The sequence below is a fragment of the Schistocerca piceifrons genome, chromosome 1, assembly GCF_021461385.2.
Source record: "Schistocerca piceifrons isolate TAMUIC-IGC-003096 chromosome 1, iqSchPice1.1, whole genome shotgun sequence".
NCBI lineage: Eukaryota > Metazoa > Arthropoda > Insecta > Orthoptera > Acrididae > Schistocerca > Schistocerca piceifrons.
Window position 1 is genome coordinate 995,873,960 of NC_060138.1, and position 22,333 is coordinate 995,896,292.

A 22,333-nucleotide genomic window follows, 5' to 3' on the forward strand; every position below is an offset into this window, starting at 1 on the left:
ATTATGTATATAGATTTGAAAGATGGGAGACAGATAAATTCAATAGAGTGGGAGTCTGTAATTGTCTTCGTATAATATGTGTGTCCAAACCTTTTTGTTTACTATAAAGTTCATGGTGTGGGTTCCTGTAGTCATGTCCTAGTTCATGAACCACGGGCAACGTATGAGTGGCCAAGTAAGTGGTCCCGACAGTCGGGATACCAGTTACTTTGGAATAAGGCTGGGCATCTCGGACATATTCTGAGTCGTGGTCACCTTTGTGCTCATACGGCAAAGACTACCAAATCCACCGGTTAGTCCCTCAGCCGTTAGGGGTAAAACCCAATGGGACTCGGGGCAAGTAAGGCTAGCAACCTGCTTCCCTGGTACTTTAAATATGATGCTGGCAACAATCAGAGCAAAAGGCCTCGGACCTTTGGAGGTGACGGAGTCCCACCTCTAACTGACAAACCATGGACTCATAAGATACGACTTGGCAAACAAATGGTAATGAGATGGGGGGCTATTAATATCAATGGGGGCTACTCTTGGAAGAAGGTAGAGCTGGCAGAGGCTGCAAGTAAGATGGGGCTGGACGTTTTAGCTGTTAGTGACATTCGGGTAAGGGGTGAGAAAGAAGAAGAAGTGGGAGAATACAAGGTCTACTTGTCAGGAGTCAAAGCAGGAATAGCACAATGGGGTGTAGGGCTTTACATCAGGAAAGAAATGGAACCCAGCGTAGTTGCAATAAGGTATGTAAACGAACGACTGATGTGGATAGATTTGACAGTGTCTAGCAAGAAAATTAGGATTGTGTCAGTATATTCGCATTGTGAAGGGACTGATCAAGATAAGATGGATAGTTTTTATGAGGCACTCAGTGATGTAGTTGTTAGAGTAAAGGACAAGGACAGTGTTCTGCTCATGGGTGATTTTAACGCCAGGATTAGAAATCGAACAGGAGGGTACGAAAAGGTTATGGGTAAATTTGGAGAGGATATGGAGGCCAACAGGAACGGGCAGCAACTCTTGGATTTCTGTGCCAGTACGGGCTTAGTAATCACAAACTCCTTTTTTAAACATAAGAACATTCACCGGTATACTTGGGAAAGCAGGGGAACCAGATCTGTCATTGACTATATAATAACAGATCAGGAATTCAGGAAGGCTGTGAGGGACACACGTGTATTCAGGGGATTCTTTGATGACACTGATCATTATTTAATCTGCAGTGAAATTGGGATTGCGAGGCCGAAAGTGCAGGAGGTCAGGTCCATATGTAGGAGGATAAGAGTGGAGAAACTTCAGGATAAGGAAATCAGGCACAAGTACATAACAGCGATCTCAGAAAGGTACCAGTTAGTTGAATGTAGTCAATTACAGTCATTGGAAAAGGAATGGACAAGGTACAGGGACACAGTACTAGAAGTGGCTAAAGAATGTCTTGGAACAGTAGTGTGTAAAAGTAGGAGGAAGCAAACAGCTTGGTGGAATGACACAGTCAAGGCAGCCTGTAAAAGGAAAAAGAAGGCGTATAAAAAATGGCTACATACTAGAACCCAGGTAGACAGAGAAAGTTATGTTCAAGAAAGAAACAAAGCCAAACAGATAATTGCAGCATCCAAGAAGAAATCTTGGGAAGACTTTGGAAACAGGTTGGAGACTATGGGTCAAGCTGCTGGAAAACCATTCTGGAGTGTAATTAGCAGTCTTCGAAAGGGAGGTAAGAAGGAAATGACAAGTATTTTGGACAGGTCAGGAAAACTGCTGGTGAATCCTGTGGATGCCTTGGGCAGATGGAGGGAATATTTTGAAGAGTTGCTCAATGTAGGTGAAAATACGATCAGTAATGTTTCAGATTTCGAGGTAGAATGGGATAGGAATGATGATGGAAATAGGATCACGTTTGAGGAAGTGGAGAAAATGGTCAATAGATTGCAGTGCAATAAAGCAGCTGGGGTGGATGAAATTAAGTCGGAACTCATAAAGTACAGTGGAATGTCAGGTCTTAAATGGCTACACAGGATAATTGAAATGGCCTGGGAGTCGGGACAGGTTCCATCAGACTGGGCAAAAGCAGTAATCACACCAATCTTTAAACATGGAAACAGAAAAGATTGTAACAACTACAGAGGTATCTCTTTAATCAGCGTTGTGGGTAAAATCTTCTCAGGTATTGTTGAAAGGAAAGTGCGAGTATTAGTTGAGGAGCAATTGGATGAAAATCAGTGTGGGTTTAGGCCTCTTAGAGGTTGTCAGGACCAGATCTTTAGCTTACGACAAATAATGGAGAAGTGTTATGAGTGGAACAGGGAATTGTATCTATGCTTTATAGATCTAGAAAAGGCATATGACCGGGTTCCTAGGAGGAAGTTATTGTCTGTTCTACGAGATTATGGAATAGGAGGCAAACTTTTGCAAGCAATTAAAGGTCTTTACATGGATAGTCAGGCAGCAGTTAGAGTTGACGGTAAACTGAGTTCATGGTTCAGAGTAGTTTCAGGGGTAAGACAAGGCTGCAACCTGTCTCCACTGTTGTTCATATTATTTATGGATCATATGTTGAAAACAATAGACTGGCTGGGTGAGATTAAGATATGTGAACACAAAATAAGCAGTCTTGCATATGCGGATGACTTAGTTGTGATGGCAGATTCGATTGAAAGTTTGCAGAGTAATATTTCAGAGCTAGATCAGAAATGTAAGGACTATGGTATGAAGATTAGCATCTCCAAAACGAAAGTAATGTCAGTGGGAAAGAAATATAAACGGATTGAGTACCAAATAGGAGGAACAAAGTTAGAACAGGTGGACGGTTTCAAGTACTTAGGATGCATATTCTCACAGGATGGCAACATAGTGAAAGAACTGGAAGCGAGGTGTAGCAAGGCTAATGCAGTGAGCGCTCAGCTACGATCTACTCTCTTCTGCAAGAAGGAAGTCAGTACCAAGACTAAGCTATCTGTGCCCCGTTCAATCTTTCGACCAACTTTGTTGTATGGGAGCGAAAGCTGGGTGGATTCAGGTTACCTTATCAATAAGGTTGAGGTTACGGATATGAAAGTAGCTAGGATGATTGCAGGTACTAGTAGATGGGAACAATGGCAGGAGGGTGTCCACAATGAGGAAATCAAAGAAAAACTGGGAATGAACTCTATAGATGTAGCACTCAGGGCGAACAGGCTTAGATGGTGGGGTCATGTTACACGCATGGGAGAAGCAAGGTTACCCAAGAGACTCATGGGTTCAGCAGTAGAGGGTAGGAGGAGTCGGGGCAGACCAAGGAGAAGGTACCTGGATTCGGTTAAGAATGATTTTGAAGTAATAGGTTTAACATCAGAAGAGGCACAAATGTTAGCACTGAATAGGGGATCATGGAGGAATTTTATAAGGGGGGCTATGCTCCAGACTGAACGCTGAAAGGCATAATCAGTCTTAAATGATGATGATGATGATGATGATGATGATAAAGTTACAGTAGGAGACCATGTTAAGTGTGTCTAGGACATGGAGAATGATTATATGTGATTTATATTTTAGTTTCCCGAAGGATAAACAACGAGTAAAGATGTGGCTCCAGAAAAGAAGGAGGAGTAATTTTGTCCCCACAAAATATTCCGAAGTATGTTCAAAACACTTTGAAGAGGAATGTTTAGACAGAGAAAAATTTGGACGTGTGTGGCTGAAGGTAGATGCTATACCAACTATTTTTAATTTTCCACAGCACCTACTACCAATTCCTGCATTCAGCTTAAATACATTTTCTGCACAAATCAAATAAAAAACACAATAGTGTAGCTAATCAAAGTACACATTCATCTTCTTTGGTGTATTTTGCCTTTAATTTATTTTCTTCACCATTTGATTAACAAGCGTAAAATATTTGTAAACATGTCCCCAAACTCTTTCATTTGTGTCACTTTCCACTTCCCATAATGGTGTTATATGGGTTGACTGTTACATGACCAACTGTATTTGCTTTACAGTACATTTATTCTCCGATCGCCTTTTTTCCCCCTTCTTACTCAGTCTACTATTTATTTAATGAAGTGGGAGTAAGTACGTAAAATGCGTTAAATAAATACTTCAGAGTGTCGCCAGTAAGAAAAATTGTGCTTTAGGTCTCAAAACCGAGAAAATAGATACGCAGAAATAGCAGAAAAAAAGGACGAATTAGCAGGAATATAATCGCTAAAGTGTGGCAAATTCGGTGTTTTTCGCACACTTGCAAAAGTACTAGCGTATTGTCAAGTCGTTTTGCAAGACTATCACTGCAAAAATGTATGTTAGGCTCTGTAATACTATAAAGTGCCATATCATACCGGAAACTACCAAAAATCGAGTGCATCTGAACTGACACCTATCGCAAAGAAGCAGAATGCAATATCACTTGCCCTTAAAAGTTACGTAGCTGGTTTATTCCCTGTATCAAATGGATACTGTTAAAATGTCTGCGCAACATATATAAATAAGCCACGACACGTACGAAAAGAATCCGTCTGTACTAGGGATGTAGTGACATTCGAAATATACATGGCGCTCTACGGACAAACACACGACGTCCCGAGAACACGTGTCCAGGCCGGCAATGTATGTTGACAACACAAAATCTGTTCTGCGCATACGAATGCTCACTCCAGAGATATACTCTACGGTTATATTAGACTGTGGCGTACGCGCCAGATTACGCTGACGGCCTGTGCCCGCAGCATCTGCCTGCCGATGGAGGCGCGGCGCGCGGGCGACGTGGCGTACCTGGTAGTGCTGCTGGCGGGCAACGGGCTGGCCTTCCTGATGGTGGCCGTCTGCTACGCGCAGATCTACGCCTCGCTGGGCCGCGACACGCGCCACGCCGCGCCGCGCTCCGGCGAGCTCACCGTCGCCAACAAGATGGCGCTGCTCGTCTTCACCGACTTCGCCTGCTGGGCGCCCATCGCCTTCTTCGGCCTCACGGCCGTCGCCGGCTACCCGCTCATCGACGTGACGCGCTCCAAGATCCTGCTCGTCTTCTTCTACCCGCTCAACTCGTGCGCCAACCCCTACCTGTACGCCATCCTCACGGCGCAGTACCGCCGCGACCTCGTCATACTGCTCGCCAGGTACGTGGCTGCGCTTCCGTTCGTGCACCATCCATTACACCAGGAACTCTAATTTTACACTACTGACCATTTAAACTGCTACACCGAGAAGAAATGCAGATGATAAACGGGTATTCATTGCACAAATACAGGCTGTTACAAAAAGGTACGGCCAAACTTTCAGGAAACATTCCTCACACACAAAGAAAGAATATATGTTATGTGGACATGTGTCCGGAAACGCTTACTTTCCATGTTAGAGCTCATTTTATTACTTCTCTTCAAATCACAATAATCATGGAATGGAAATACACAGCAACAGAACGTACCACTTTGTTACAGGAAATGTTCAAAATGTCCTCCGTTAGCGAGGATGCATGCATCCACCCTCCGTCGCAAGGAATCCCTGATGCAGCCCTCGAGAATGGCGTATTGTATCACAGCCGTCCACAATACGAGCACGAAGAGGCTCTACATTTGGTAACGGGGTTGCGTAGACAAGAGCTTTCAAATGCCCCCATAAATGAAAGTCAAGAGGGTTGAGGTCAGCAGAGCGTGGAGGCCATGGAATTTGTCCGCCTCTACCAATCCATCGGTCACCGAATCTGTTGTTGAGAAGCGTACGAGCACTTCGACTGAAATGTGCAGGAGCTCCATCGTGCATGAACCACATGTTGTGTCGTACTTGTAAAGGCACATGTTCTAGCAGCACAGGTAGAGTATCCCGTATGAAATCATGATAACGTGCTTTATTGAGCGTAGGTGGAAGAACATGGGGCCCAATCAAGACATCACCAACAATGCCTGCCCAAACGTTCACAGAAAATCTGTGTTGATGACGTGATTGTACAATTGCGAGCGAATTCTCGTCAGCCCACACATGTTGATTCTGAAAATTTACAATTTGATCACGTTGGAATGAAACCTCATCCGTAAAGAGAACATTTGCACTGAAATGAGGATTGTCACATTGCTGGATGAACCATTCGCAGAAGTGTACCCGTGGAGGCCAATCAGCTGCTGATAGTGCCTGCGCACGCTGTACATGGTACGAAAACAACTCGTTCTCCCGTAGCACTCTCCATACAATGACGTGGTCAACGTTACCTTGTACAGCAGCAACTTCTCTGACGCTGACATTAGGGTTATCGTCAACTGCACAAAGAATTGCCTCGTCCATTGCAGGTGTCCTCGTCGTTCTAGGTCTTCCCCAATCGCGAGTCATAGGCTGGAATGTTCCGTGCTCCCTAAGACGCCGATCAATTCCTTCGAACGTCTTCCTGTCGGGACGCCTTTGTTCTGGAAATTTGACTCGATACAAACGCACCGCGCCACGGCTATTGCCCCGTGCTAATTCATACATCAAATGGGCATCTGCCAACTCCGCATTTGTAAACATTGCACCGACTGCATAACCACGTTCGTGATGAACACTAACCTGTTGATGCTACGTACTGATGTGCTTGATGCTAGTACTGTAGAGCAATGAGTCGCATGTCAACACAAGCGCCGAAGTCAACATTACCTTCCTTCAATCGGGCCGACTGGCGGTGAATCTAGGAAGTACAGTACATACTGACGAAACTAAAATGAGCTCTAACATGGAAATTAAGCGTTTCCGGACACATGTCCACATAACATCTTTCCTTTATTTGTGTGTGAGGAATGTTTCCTGAAAGTTTGGCCGTACCTTTTTGTAACACCCTGTATATTATACTAGAACTGACATGTGATTACATTTTCACGCAATTTGGGTGCATAGATCCTGAGAAATCAGTACCCAGAACAACCACCTCTGGCCGTAATAACGGCCTTGATACGCCTGGGCATTGAGTCAAACAGAGCTTGGATGGCGGGTACACGTACAGCTGCCCATGCAGCTTCAACATGATACCACAGTTCATCAAGAGTAGTGAACGGCGTATTGTGACGAACCAGTTGCTCGGCCACCATTGACCAGACGTTTTCAATTAGTGAGAGATCTGGAGAATGTGCTGGCCAGGGCAGCAGTCGAACATTTTCTGTATCCAGAAAGGCCCGTACAGGACCTGCAACATCCGGTCGTGCATTATCCTGCTGAAATGTAAGGTTTCGCAGGGATCCAAATGAAGGGTAGAGCCACGGGTCGTAACACATCTGAAATGTAACGTCCACTGATCAAAGTGCCGTCAACGCGAACAAGAGCTGACCGAGACGTGTAACCAATAGAACCCCATACCATCACGCCGGGTGATACGCCATTATGGTGATGACGAATACACGTTTCCAATGTGCGTTCATCGCGATGTCGCCAAACACGGATGCGACCATCATGATGCTGTAAACAGAACATGGATTCATCCGATAAAATGACGTTTTGCCATTCGTGCACCCAGGTTCGTCGTTGAGTACACCACGGCAGGCGCTCCTGTCTGTGATGCAGCGTCGAGGGTAACCGCAGCCATGGTCTCCGAGCTGATAGTCCATGCTGCAGCAAACGTCTAAGTGTTTGTGCAGATGGTTGTTGTCTTGCAAACGGCCCCATCTGTTGACTCAGGGATCGAGACGTGGCTGCACGATCCGCTGCAGCCATGCGGATTACATGCCTGTCATCTCGACTGCTAGTGATACGAGGCCGTTGGGATCCAGCACGGCGTTCCGTATTACCCTCCTAAACCCACCGATTCCATATTCTACTAACAGTCATTGGATCGCGACCAACTTGAGCAGCAATGTCGCCATACGACAAACCGCTATCGCGATAGGCTACAATGCCACATTTATCAAAGTCGGAAACGTGATGGTACGCATTTCTCCTCCTTACACGAGGCATCACAACAACGTTTCACCAGGCAACGCCGGTCAAGTGCTGTTTGTGTATGCACGTTGTAGGTGTCGCCACCGGCGCCAACCTTGTGTGAATGCTCTGGAAAGCTAATCATTTGCATATCACAGCATCTTCTTCCTGTCGGTTAAATTTCGCGTGTGTAGTACGTCATCTTCGTGGTGTAGCAATTTTAACGGCCAGTAGTGTACTGTCCTACGGGATATTTAACTATAGTACTCGTCACGAAATTACATGAAATGTATTTGCAGTTGCGAATGCGAACAGCCAGTTGTATAAAAGAATGACAGTGAAAATTTGTGCCGGACTGGGGCACGAACCCGGATTTCCCGCTTGTGACGCACGAACGATGACACCTGGTAGTTTGGGTCTGGCCGTGCGTCCTGCACGGATAGCCAAAGCGGTTAAAGCGACCTCTCACGTAAAGTGGTAAATCCGGGTTCGTTTCTCCATCTGGCACAAATTTTCATTGTCTTCATTTCCTTATACAGCTAATGGTTGCTCGTATTCACAACTACGAATGTATTTCATTTATTTCAAGACGGCTGTAGTCACCGCATAGCTGGTTCCTTCGAACATGCATGCATGTACAAAGGAACATTACACCGTTCTTCTTAACACTTTGCCGTCCGCACGTCTCGTACAAATTCATCCGTTTGGCGGCGGCAGCTCTAATTCGGATTACTTGGCTTGTCGCCGGTCGCTTTCCGTAGATGATAAGCTTCAAACACTTTTGCGCGCTTTAATTTTTCCGTAAATCCTCTATTTTGCCGTATCTTTCCACAAACTCTAATTTTCTTTTCAAGTAACTTCTCTGCAAGTTCAACACTGTTATAATAATTATCCATGAAGAGGTGATGCCTCATTCCGTAAGAAGATGTCAATAGTTTTTGCTGAAGGTTGTCCAGCGCCAGAATATATATTGAATGAGGAAATGTATCCCGTACTCGAACGACACGGCATCCGAATGAGTATGGCATATTTGGTAATTTTCGACAGAGTGTAAACATTAAAATTTAACTGTCCACGCCACGGTATCATTCCTTCATCAGTTGAGATGTTTCGACTTAGATTAAACGTTTCTTTATACTTTTTGGAAAAATAATCAATTACGAATTGCACTTTGAAAAGCCGATCGGCATTATCTGGTTTATTGTTGTTGGCGGAAAACTGTAAAAATGGTAATTTTTTTCTGAATAGGTTGCAGGTATCGTTTTGCGAAATATTGGTCATGTCTGCTACTTAGAGCATTTCCAGTTAGCGATAATTTCAAATGTAAGTAAAGGTACCGAATAAAATCATCCCTCTGATTTTAGTCTGTGATATGATGGAGGGCTTTCCAAGAGAAAATCCTCGCCAGTCGTTACGAAAACAAGAAAAAACTAACTTCATAAAAAACTTTTAAGAAAAGATTTTTTTTTCGACCTGTACAAAATCATGAAACAATATCATGCTTGGGATGACAAAACGTGTGGATATGCTCAAACTTCATAGATGCATGTGATAAATACATTGATGAGCCAAAACATTATGACCACTACCCACCACAAAGTTGAATGCCTTCTGGGTGGTGTTGAGGGCACGTGACGTAGTAAGGAAAGAATGTAGGTGGAAGAGAGACGAATGAGCAGTCACAGCGAAGATATGGGCTGCAAATGCGGAACTCCACTGATATAAGCGGTTTTGACAAGGGACATATTGTTGCGGCGGTCTGGTTGGAAACGAGAATACTTTAAGCGGCGAAGCTGCTCTCCTGTTGGCATACTGCTGTCATGAGCACCTATGGGAAGTGGTTGAAGGATGGTGAAATAACGAGTGGGCAGTATGGTACAGGACGACCACGTCTTGTGTAATCCAGGATAGGCAGCGATCTGACGACAGAGCACAATGCTGGTGCAGGCACAAGTTCTTCGGAGCAAACCCTTGTTGAACATAGAGCTCCACATCACACGACTCCTACGTGTTCCTTTGTTGACTAGGCGCATCGTCAGTTATGATTGCAATGGGCATAGCATCACTGAGTTTTCACGGTCAATCACTAGAAATGTGTCGCCTGTCCAATTAATTGCATTTCTTGTAACACCTGGTCGATGGCTGGGTCCTCACGCGCCGTCATCCAAGCGAATGGGTGCAGAAAACATGCACCGTGCAACAGATGCAGACCGGTGAGGGCAGAATTATGCTATTGGGTACACTGTGAAACGTCCCCTTTTTGAAGAATTATACAAGACTGTGCTTTAACTGACACACAATATTTTTTAGCGCAACGCAATCTGACTTTCAATAATCCCTACAAAAGAATGGCCCTGTCTAATATTAACCTATACGTTTCACAAATCACTTACCTCACAAAAATCTTCGTTACTCGAACTACTGAAATACAGCGAGCGCCACTACTGCCAGCTAAATAAAAGATTCAAACTAAGGAAGGCACTAACTACTGATAGGCATAGTTAGCAAATGAAAGATTTTAATAGAGAACAAACACTGTATTTACCTTAATAGTCATATTATATATAGCAGTTCATGACAGTCTTCCAAATTTCAAAACTCCGCCATCTCTCTCCCCACATCCATCAATGCTGGCGGCTCACCTCCAACTGCGCAACGCTACGCGCTGTTCACATCCAGCTGCCGCTGCCCAACACTACAATGGCAGACAACAATGTAAACTAGCCACAGACTGCACACACCACAGCCAGTGATTTTCATACAGAACGCTACGTAACGTTGCCAATAAGAAAACATAAACAGCCTACTTACATAGCCCCCATGCTCCCCACAAAAAATTTTACAAATTGTTTTGGGCAGTGGCCAATAATGATTTGATAAAATTTTTCATAATTACAATAACAAAGATATCAAATGCACACACTTATTGATACACTGTTGGTCAAAAGCTAAAATTTTCTCACAGTCCATAAAGACAGTCCTGATCGTTCATCACAGTAAAATAGCAGTGTTTTTCTCAAAGTCTGAGCAGTAAAAGAAAATGCACACAGAAGTAGTGGATTTCCATGCTGTCTTGAAGAAGTAGTGTTGTCCTACCAATGGAAAGACAGTGCTGACTCTTGACATGCAGACAAGTAATGGGCCACAACAGAGCAAACCCACAGCAGAGTCAATCGAAGTTTTGAAGAGTATTGGTAGGTCATCACAGAGCAGACCCACTGTAGTCCTGGTAGAGATTACGATATTGGTGGGCCACCAGAGGCGCAGACCCACTGCAGTCCTTGTAGAAATAATGGTACTGGTGAGTCAGCAAAGACGCAGACCCACTGTAGTCCTTGTAGAGACGGCCAGCAGCCATCTGTTGCAAATGTGCAGGTGCACAATCACCATCGAAGAGTCTTGTGGACAATATAGCAAGTCCATAAACCACCACTTGTGCACTCACAAAGTTTCTGGAAGTGTCCTTAGAACCAGCAATGCTGTTATCCAGTCCCTTGCTGAATCATTAACACACGTGCAAACACTATCAGTCCCTACTTCTCACATATTGTCCATATACTATGACCAACAGAACCGTGTACAGTGAAATGTAACTTAATTTGAAGAACTGGTGTCTATACAATTATAAATTTACAACATGAAAATACAATTACAAAGGTACAAAATACATCATTAAAGAACATAATAGTATAGATAATATTTGTAGTGATATGGGCTTTACAAAAGAATCGAAATAACATATTCATCAGTGTTACAGGAATTATGACATAAGTACATACATAAAAGATCAGAATAATTATTGAAACATCGACTTCACACATGAGCATTAAAACAGAACAGAATTAATAATGTCTAACATCTCTACAAAGTAAATAACATATTATTAATGCAAATTATATTTGAGGATAACAGTATTCCTCATCATAGTTCATGTAGCTGAGTATTAGAAACATTCTACAACATGAGTCTTATCAGATAAACATATTAAGACAGGAAGAACATAAATACACAAGGGTCCACAAACACTTTCTTTACTTCTCGGAGATCTCCCTTCGTTCTTCATTATTCCCAAAAGGTCCTATCTATACCTGCTTTCTGTACTTCTTTCGTATAACTTCTCAATGCATTTCTTCCAATTCATCGCAACTCATTCTCTTATATAGTCTACCCCGTCTTAAGCTAACTTAAATCTACTTAGCTCAGATGCTAAACTAAGGGGTGAGGCAATGCAGCAGCACAAAACAATTAACACAAACAGCAATGGAAAAAAATGCAGATTTGTAAAGGAAGCAGCATTATAGAAATTAGCAAAGCAATTGCAATATTACAACAAATATAAGGCAATGTGCAGCAAACAAGAAAAATAAATCTGGCTTAGCAGAGTAACACAAATTAAAATTCAGTAGCACTATGCCTGGCAAACAGCAGCAGAAAATGAAATAACTTATACCTAAACATGACATAGCTCAAGCAGAAAAAATAGTACACTAAAGATAACAATGCAGATAAGAGAAATGTATAATCACATCTTAATGTCTAAGTAATTAAAGTGGTGCACCACAAGAAGTTATTCTACCAAAAAAGTTACCAAGTACTTGAAAAGAAAATTATGAATGCAGTTCCTGTGAAGGTAAATGTCTTTTTGTGCTCCCTCATTTTTTTGAAAAAATTATTATTTACTCGATCTGTAGACAGAAAATATTTATATTAGTACATCTATAAAATTTTATTTTAACCAATGCTGCAGACCCGCTAGAAACTAGATATTAAACAAAATGAGCAATCTCTCAACTAGAAAGACAATGGATGTAAAAGTTTCTCATCATTTCATTAGGCATTTTAGTAAATATCATAAGTTAAGAGCTCCACAGTGTAATCATATGTTTTCAAGTTCGAGCGTGTCGTATTTGCAATGCTTTCTACAAAGGAATGTCAATAGCGAGGATAATGGCCTCCGTTTTTTTTTTTTTTTGGACCTAATGGCTTTCTTTTGTCAGACGTCTACCTCTCAGCTGGGCGCCCAAAACGCATTACGCCAAGGTCACTTACCTTTTTTGCTGAAATATTTACGACGGCAGTTTCCGCCACAGTGACAGTCTCATATAAAAATATTTCACAGGTCAAGAATTTGGGTTACAAATCTGTAGAAACAAAATCCTATAAATATAACAGCATCCAAAAAATTTTCGTCAGCATTGTGATACATTCACGCATATACACACATTTCATAACTCTTAAAGTACGATTCTTGGTTTCCAACAACCTTTTTCACAAACCAGAGTCCCTAACCACTACTCGTTATTCCTTACCTTATTCGTCGACACTTCTTCAATATTTCATCATTACAGATACGTAGCATACTCAAATAACTCATATAGCATCAGCTTATTGATCATAAACATACCGCAACAGCATAATACACATAGTCATCGTAATAATAACATCATAACACCTCAGTCAACTCTCAAAATCGTCGTAGCTTCCTCCAATAATTTCAAAACCTAAAAAAAAATTCTCTGCTCATTTCAATAGTGTCTCTACCTCAAATGTACTTTAAAATCATGATCCCATACCAAATACATCATTCAAAGCTCTCATAGTATCACAATGGTTCCAAAAAAATATGAACAGTTCACAAAGTAAAGACAAAATACAATTTCATAAGTGTGAAATTATCCAACTGTGTAATTGCGTAAACATGGTCACTGATATAGTAAAAAAAATGTTTGTCTCTCAGTTAAACGGTCAGATAGCTGTGTAATTTATGTGTTAGAGAAATGTGGTACTGATGTGTAAAGTTGTATAAGCAAATACCATCTTAGCTAGGGCTCCTTGTGCTTGCCAAACACATGGTACACAAAGTAAGAGTGTACCCCCTCAGGTTTAATGTAATTATACCCTCAGGTGTTACAGATTACAGCAATGGAATGAAATATATCACGGAAAACCCTTCTATCATTGTACTTCAAATATCTTAAAAAATACATGTTTTAAGTGCGAAATTAATCACTCAAATATGTGTCCTGTAGCGCTAAATGTGCGTCTTGCTGTAAGATAATCTCTGTGGAAGTGTCGTAGTTATCGTCCTCCGAAAGCTAAGTTCTGCAGAAGCCAATGTACTTACCTCATGATACACCAAATTTCAAGTAAACCAAAATGTTGCATTAAAATCTCATTAGCAGTACTGGTAAATGTTCTAAGTATGTGAGCCTTATAGTCGTTACATAATCGTACAACTAACAAGCAAGAATGTACACACACAATAACACTGTGACGTCTTTTCACTATAACAATGCATTCGTAATTTCTGTTTAAAAATGTTCCCTAGGTTCTAGACTGGATATTTAACTTCAAATATTGTTGCATGTTAACAGTTTCTTAAGTCTGACAAAGCATACTAGAAATGTGAAGTGAAAAATTTTATGGCAAAGACTAAGTTAAAAAGCAGATTATCTCTCAATAAATGGTTTTACATGTGAAATGTGGTGTAAACCTTTACTCTTCCTAGTACGCAGAGTTTCAACTTCAAAGCAATTATCATGTTGTATACATCGGTAAAGAATGCTGAAATTTTTCTCAAGGCTAACGTCTTATGTTATTTTTCTCGGAGCCAGCAGGCGCACGCGGCTGCCTGCTGTGCAAGTCATTGTCTGTCTCTTTGTTGGCGCGTGTCGTTATTGGGATTAGGAGACCTAACTTCTACAAATTCACCTCCTCGAGAGGGCCCTGCTCTGTTTGAATCCCGCCAGTTCTGATGCAATTCATGTATGTCGTTACGATCATATCGTCTGTCGTCATGTCGGTAGATGCCATAGTTTCTTTCTTGTCGGTCACGTGGTGGAGAGTTTCTCCCTGAATCATAACTGCACGCTGGACCACTGCGTCTAAAGTTATTCTGTCTCCCTTGATAATAATTATTTTGGTTCCCAAATTGTCTGTTTCTCTGATTGTCTCTGTGATAGTCATTACTACGGAAATGCGATCTTTCTCTGTAACTATTATTACTCTGCCAGTGGTTGTCATATGGGTGGTGTCTGTTTTGGTCACGATTTGCGTTGTAAGAATAGACTTGTCGTGTCCAGTTATTGTTTCTGTCGTCACGGAATTGTGACGGATGTGACCTGTAGTGATTGTTTTCCTGTTTTCGCGTCCCGCGACTGTCTGTGTCAATTTCTAATTCTTGTAACAGTCCCTGAAAAGCTTCAATGTCGTCTTTGCAACGTCCTGGTAAAATAATATGTCGTAAATGTTCAGGCAATTTGAGTAAGCAAATGCGGATGAGTTCTGAGGGGCTGTATGTGTTTGACAGGTACTGATTCTTGTGCAACATGTCTTCAAAATATTTCACAAGACTGGAAAATTAGGATTGTTCGAAATGTTTCATCATTATGATGCTATGTTTTACTCGGTCTTGTGTAGCTTGAGACCAATATGATGAGAGGAAGGCATGATAAAATTCTCCTTCACTGTGACAATCGTGAATGACCGATTGCATTCTTACAGCTGGTTCATTCTCTAAGTAGCCACACATAAATTCTAATCTGTGTTCTAACGACCAGTTGGGAGGAAAACAATGAGAGAATTGATGAAGCCATGCTCGTGGATGAATGTCGTTGCCAGAATTCTTAAATGTTTTGAATTTACGTGTAGTAATGAACAGCTTATAGTCGTGTCGGCGAGTCGCATATCGGTCATTGTTAGGACGTGTCGGCCGTTCCATCTCAAAATTCGGTGCACATTGCCAATTTCTTTCATAACTTCCGAAATGCCCTGTGTTATTATTTTGCGGCTTTTCCGTATTTCTAAGTCCCTCTTCCCGTGTTGGAGCGTGAGTGTCCTCTGAAATTTGTAATTTTTGTATTCCTTGTGCCAACTGATCTTGTACTTCCCGGATTTCTCTTTTGTACTGTATATTGATTTGATTTTGATTGAATTTCCTAATTTGTTCGCACTCTTCTGTGTCATTAAAGACTGCCAGTTTTGTGTCATTCAGATTATCATCTACCTTCTTAGATAAATTAGTGAACTGATCCGAAAGTTCGGCTACTTTCTCCGATAGTGTACTTATTTCCTCAGTGTGTTTTTCTGAACCAAGTTTCAGAATATCTACTGTGTCCTTTAAGTTTTCCTGAGTTTTTGCAAGTTGCGTAACCGAATCGGTAGACGCAACTGAGTCAGATTTAGCTTGCAAGGTCCCATGATTTTCATGAACAATAGTTTGCAGTTCTTTTATGGCTGCTGCGTGACTCTGTAATGCATTTTCATGCCGCGAAAAAATAGGTTGAAAATGCTCACAAATTTGTGTTTTTACGTCATTACAGACTTTTTGACATTTCGATTCAATGTTATGTAACTCGGTAGTTAAATCTTCACGTGTTTGTTCAAGAGTTTGTCCCAGCGAGTCTAACTTTTGAAGCTGTTGCTGTGTTTGTCTCTGATTTTGTTCCATCGTGTCTAACTTTTGAAGCTTTTCTGTGTTTGTCCCATTTGTTGTATTAATTGTAATAACTTTGCATTGGTGTCTGAAACATGTTCCTCAGCGCTTTTCGGCAGTGAATTTGCACCGGCAACATTCACATTTTGACAAGCGGAAAATGTGTCTTGACTCATTTGAGAAAACGGTGAGAACCCAAAACCTGAGTCTACAGTATTTGCAATATTGTGTTCTGTCATTCCCTATTACTACTTTGAACATTAGTAAATTCATTACTCGGCGGCGCTGATAAGCTACGCTCGTCGTCACTATTATTTCTCAGTTTACTTTTGGGCCTAGTGTTACGTTTTTCACACGCCATTATTGTCACAGTATTTCACACGATAACACAGAAAAGCACAATTTGAAGAGCAAAATAAGATAACACATTAACATAGAAATGGAAATAATGTCTACTTAAATACTTGGTGCAAATCTACATGCATGTCACAACTGTTTTACTGTACAACAATGAAAGACTGCAACTACAAAGGAGATTCTCTCTACAATTACGCGCTAGTAATAAAGAAAATCTACGCTAATTACACAAACTACAAGGAAAAAATCAACGCAATCTGACTTTCAATAATTCCTACAAAAGAATGGCCCTGTCTAATATTAACCTATACGTTTCACAAATCACTTACCTCACAAAAATCTTCGTTACTCGAACTACTGCAATACAGCGAGCGCCACTACTGCCAGCTAAATAAAAGATTCAAATTAAGGAAGGCACTAACTACTGATAGGCATAGTTAGCAAATGAAAGATTTTAATAGAGAACAAACACTGTATTTACCTTAATAGTCATATTATATATAGCAGTTCATGACAGTCTTACAAATTTCAAAACTCCGCCATCTCTCTCCCCACATCCATCACTGCTGGCGGCTCACCTCCAACTGCGCAACGCTACGCGCTGTTCACATCCAGCTGCCGCTGCCCAACACTACAATGGCAGACAACAATGCAAACTAGCCACAGACTGCACACACCACAGCCAGTGATTTTCATACAGAGCGCTACGTAACGTTGCCAATAAGAAAACATAAACAGCCTACTTACAACTGATTTGGGTTTTCACGGGATCTGTGTTGGCAGTCGACGGTATCACAACAACAGTGAACTATGTAAACATTATTGAGAACCACTTGCATCGCTTCATATTTGAAGTCTCCCCCCCCCCCCCCCCCCCCCAATGGTGATGACATCTTCCAGCAGGATAACTGTCCGTATTGCCAGGTCAGAATCGTGCTACAGTGGTTTGAGGGGCACTATAGTAAACTTGCATTAATGTCATGGCCAAGAAATGTGCCTGATCTGTATCCATAATCACATATCGGGCGCCAGCTGCGTGCTTGTAAACCACCGTCCAGTAATTTACGGGAATTGATTGACCTGTACGTAGACTTCTAGTACCACATACTTCTGGAATCCTGTCAAGATCTTGTAGAATCCGTGCCAAGCAGAATCTCTGTTGTACTGCGTTTGAAAAGTAGAACAACACACTATTAAAGAGGTAGTCATAATGTTTTGGTTTATCGGTGTATTTTGTCGTGAAAATATAAAACTACTCCGAGCTAAAAAATAAAATAAAATACAGTAAGAGATGTGAAATTGCTTTGCCTGCGTAACAAAAAATATAATTGCTGATGAATGTGCGTTCCGTTTGACCTCGTAGAAACTTCCAGCCAAAAAGGTGTTAAGAAATCAACAACATTAATTGTGGTAACATCTGAGATATCACTACTGTATCGTGTCACTTATGATCGCGATTTATTTACGAGAGACTCCGTGCACTACAGCGCCTGAGAACTTGCGTACCACCGTCAGGACTCTTGTTCCGATGGCTCTCCTTAGTAGAACCGACAATAGTCCCTAACTACCGAAGAGATTATATTTGCAGCTGATACAGACTCTCCATCACTGCACCCATTACCCAAAATATAGATCCACCTGTAGGTACTTTCAGGTTACAACTTACCTTGTACTCGCGCCATAAGTACAAAGTGTGTCCCAGTTCCGTTAGGACTATGGGCATTAAAAATCAGTTAGATTATACACACAAATCACAGTTGTTGTTGTTGTGGTCTTCAGTCCTGAGACTGGTTTGATGCAGCTCTCCATGTTACTCTTACCTGTGCAAGCTGTTTCATCTCCCAGTACGTACTGCAGTCTACATCCTTCTGAATCTGCTTAGTGTATTCATCTCTTGGTCGCCCTCTACGATTTTTACCCTCCACGCTGCCCTCCAATACTAAATTGGTGATCCCTTGATGCCTCAGAACATGTCCTACCAACCGATCCCTTCTTCTAGTCAAGTTGTGCCACAAACTCCTCTTCTCCCCAATTCTATTCAATACCTCCTCATTAGTTATGTGATCTACCCATCTATTCTTCAGCATTCTTCTGTAGCACCACATTTCGAAACCTTCTATTCTCTTCTTGTCCAAACTATTTATCGTCCATGTTTCACTTCCATACATGGCTACACTCCATACAAATACTTTCAGAAACGACTTCCTGACACTTAAATCTATATTCGATGTTAACAAATTTCTCTTCTTCAGAAACGCTTTCCTTGCCATTGCCAGTCTACATTTTATACACTCTCTACTTCGACCATTATCAGTTATTTTGCTCCCCAAATAGCAAAACTCCTTTACTACTTTAAGTGTCTCATTTCCTAATATACTTGCCTCAGCATCACCCGACTTAATTCGACTACATTCCATCACAGTAATGATTCAAAATAGTCTCACCCCTGAATTAACAAGCAACTGAAAACATTTTAAAATTTCGAACTGTCATGTAGACCTTGTTTTGAATTGCATTTAGTACTGCAGTAAAATTTTCCTGGATGCCTTTTATAGTGTCTTAACGGTCTCCTTTCATTAATAGCTTCAATTTGGGGAACAACCAGAAGTCGGCCGGGAGCTAATCCGGCGAATACGGCCGGTGATCCAGGGCTGGGATTCTTTTGTTGCGCTTTGTGGGATCGTTGTCGTGAAGGAGCGACCAGGAATGTGCCCCTCGGTAATCAAGGTCGAATTAAACGATTTGTCGCTCACAAACGATGAAGGACTCAAAAAATTAAACGTTGCCTCGCTTTTTCCACTGTCAATTTCCGAAAGGGTCAGACACGTACTGTTACATTTGCGGCCAGAACACCTGCTGCGGCGATGCTAACGCTTTGACGATTGTTTTTGAAACTAAAAGGGTCATAACGGCACAATACACCACAAGGTAACATTGCAGTTTGGAATTTCACACAAGCAGTCCTAATGTAACTGTAACACACTGCGTGTTTGTTGGTCTAGTTTTGCAAAACCCATGTTCCATCCAGATAAACAACAAATCTATTAAACTTCCTGGCAGATTAAAACTGTGTGCCGGACCGAGACTCGAACTCGGGACCTTTGCCTTTCGCGGGCAAGTGCTCTACCATCTGAGCTACCCAAGCACGACTCACGCCCCGTCCTCACAGCTTTACTTCTGCCAGTACCTCGTCTCCTACCTTCCAAACCTTATGTTTGATATCACCGCACACTCCGCTGCAGAGTGAAAATCTCATTCTGGAAACAGATCTATTGTCCTCCGTATGCTATAAATGCACAGTCCTCGAAAATGTAGCTCTCGATGAGACAGTATCGCTTATTCCATATGAAATTTATGGCCATCGTTAAATTTCCTTAACTTGAAACCATTGTCTTTTATAAGGCAAACGACAGACGTTTCTGAGTCCAAATACTGAACTTTGTACTGTAGTTAGACAGTGACTTTACTTGCAGAGAGAATACTCTAATGTAGTGTTCTAACACAGTCCTTCAGACCACTTCTTCATTAAAATCGTCCATTTGAGTAAATCTGCTCTGCCATTTATATCCATTTCGTGGAGAACCGAAGAAAGCACTCACACTTACAGCTTCTGAAAAAGTTACGATAACGATATAACGTTTCACTGTTTTTTCAGAGACTCCACGTGCTTCTGTTGTTAGCTTTTACCCTTTGGCAACGTTATGTCTAGCTTCATCATGAGCAAGTTTGTTGAAATCTTTTGGATATTAGATTTGCGTGTTTATTTCGTTGAGTAATTCCACTAGGTGCCGGCAGACAGCAACAAGACGTGAATTTGCAACCGTACTACCAACAGGAAGTTGTTCTTCCGTATCACTCGTAGCTGTCTAAAAAACAGAACAAGTTCGTGGATCACGGAAGTAGCGGGTGTGACGACTGACCGTCCAGTCGGTACCTTAAGTCGCAACAAAATGGTTCAAATGGCGCTGAGCACTATGGGAATTAACATCTGAGGTCATCAGTCCCCTAGGACTTAGAACTACTTAAACCTAACTAACCTAAGGACATCACACACATCCATGCCCGAGGCAGTATTCGAACCTGCGACCGTAGCGGTCGCGCGGTTCCAGACCGAAGCGCCTAGAACCGTTCGGCCACACCGGCCGGCTACGTCGCAACACAGCAGGGCTGGCGGCTGAGCGGAATACGGCATAAGCGGTTGGGAAGTGTGCCATTGAGTAGTCTAATACAGTGACGGAAACTATACTGCTTCGTTACGAGTGCGACTGAACTATTCGGGAATGACTGACAGCTCTTGGCTGTCCAAACCGTTTTTCTGCTATATCCTTTTTTTGACATTTTCCCTCAGAACTGCTGATATCCTTGGGAGAGCCAGCCATAACAAAACTACTAGAGGTTGAAAATACCGCTTCAGTTGTAAATTTCTTTTATTATCACGACTGGTTTCGGGCTCTCATAAGCCCATCCTCAGGTGTCGCACTGGAAATAGCAAGAGGTGGTAGATAATTTTCACACGCCACAACACATAAAAAAAGAAAAATTTAATAAAAACGTTTTTAAAACCTTTAAAAAACATTTCGAAACCGCCGGTCGGGCTAGGTGCTGTGAAACCTACGTCAATGCGGAAGTGACACCAGACAGCACTACGAACGACTGTCTGGGTATACTCTAAGTTCTATGGGACTTAACATCTGAGGTCATCAGTCCCCTAGAACTTAGAACTACTTAAACCTAACTAACCTAAGGACATCACACACAGCCAAGCCCGAGGCGGGATTCGAACCTACGACCGTAGCGGTCGCGCGGTTCCAGACTGAAGCGCCTAGAACCGCTCGACCACCCTGGCCGGCAATTGTGGTAAAACTGAATGGATGCTGCGATATAAGATTATTATATAAATCATAAGGCACAATGAAACTTTTCTTTTACACGAGTGGCAAACAAGTTTTAAATTTAGTGGAGATATATAAGTGGCAACGTGGAACAACGCGCCACAGCCATTAGTTAAAAAAAACATTCACATGTGCTACTCCTATTTGCAAGCTCTCGTTACTGATCAACAGGGAAAGTAGCGAAACCTTACAGTCTATACTGTCAGAAAGTAATACGCCAATTAATAGCTAGCAGCAATAGCACTAAAAGGACAGATTAAAAGTGGGGTCAATTTAAAACCTGCTAACCAATAGTCGACACCAAATCGAGGCTTACATGCGATAAGACATAAGACGCATTTTGCATCATGAAAGAAGGTAAATTTTTTAATTAGTGAGGGCACGTATAATGCCACAATACTATAATGCGCCATAGTGATATTATCCTTCAGACAATCATTGAGATACATAAGATGCGCATATGCGTCGTCAAAAATAAATGGATCAGCTCCTTAGATAATTTAAGGTGCGTTACATAGGCTTTCTTATTTAAGACATCTTTTTTGAATATAAACCTCTAATTTCCTTAATTAAAGCAGTTTTCATGAGCTGCTGAATGTAACCTGGTGAGCTACCAGTAATTCTATTGGTAAAATTGGGGATCACGTTATATGCTAGACACATTTTATTAAAATTAACAGCGGCTGATGTCAGACAGAGCCTCTTGCTTAAATTCAGAAATTGGTAATATGTTCCAATTGCCCTGCGCGGCATTTTACTACAAACAATCCTGTTGGAAGATGGTTCAAATGGCTCTGAGCACTATGGGACTTAACAT

At 41.8% G+C, this 22,333-nt stretch overlaps 1 protein-coding gene across 1 annotated transcript in view; it reads left to right on the forward strand.

Annotated features, from left to right (window-relative positions):
* Window positions 1–22,333, forward strand: part of LOC124777052 (thyrotropin receptor-like) — a 476,722-nt gene that overhangs the window by 388,642 nt on the left and 65,747 nt on the right. The window contains exon 13 of the mRNA XM_047252324.1: window positions 4,689–5,078. Coding sequence (XP_047108280.1) covers window positions 4,689–5,078 — 390 coding nt within the window. The remainder of the gene's footprint in view (window positions 1–4,688; window positions 5,079–22,333) is intronic.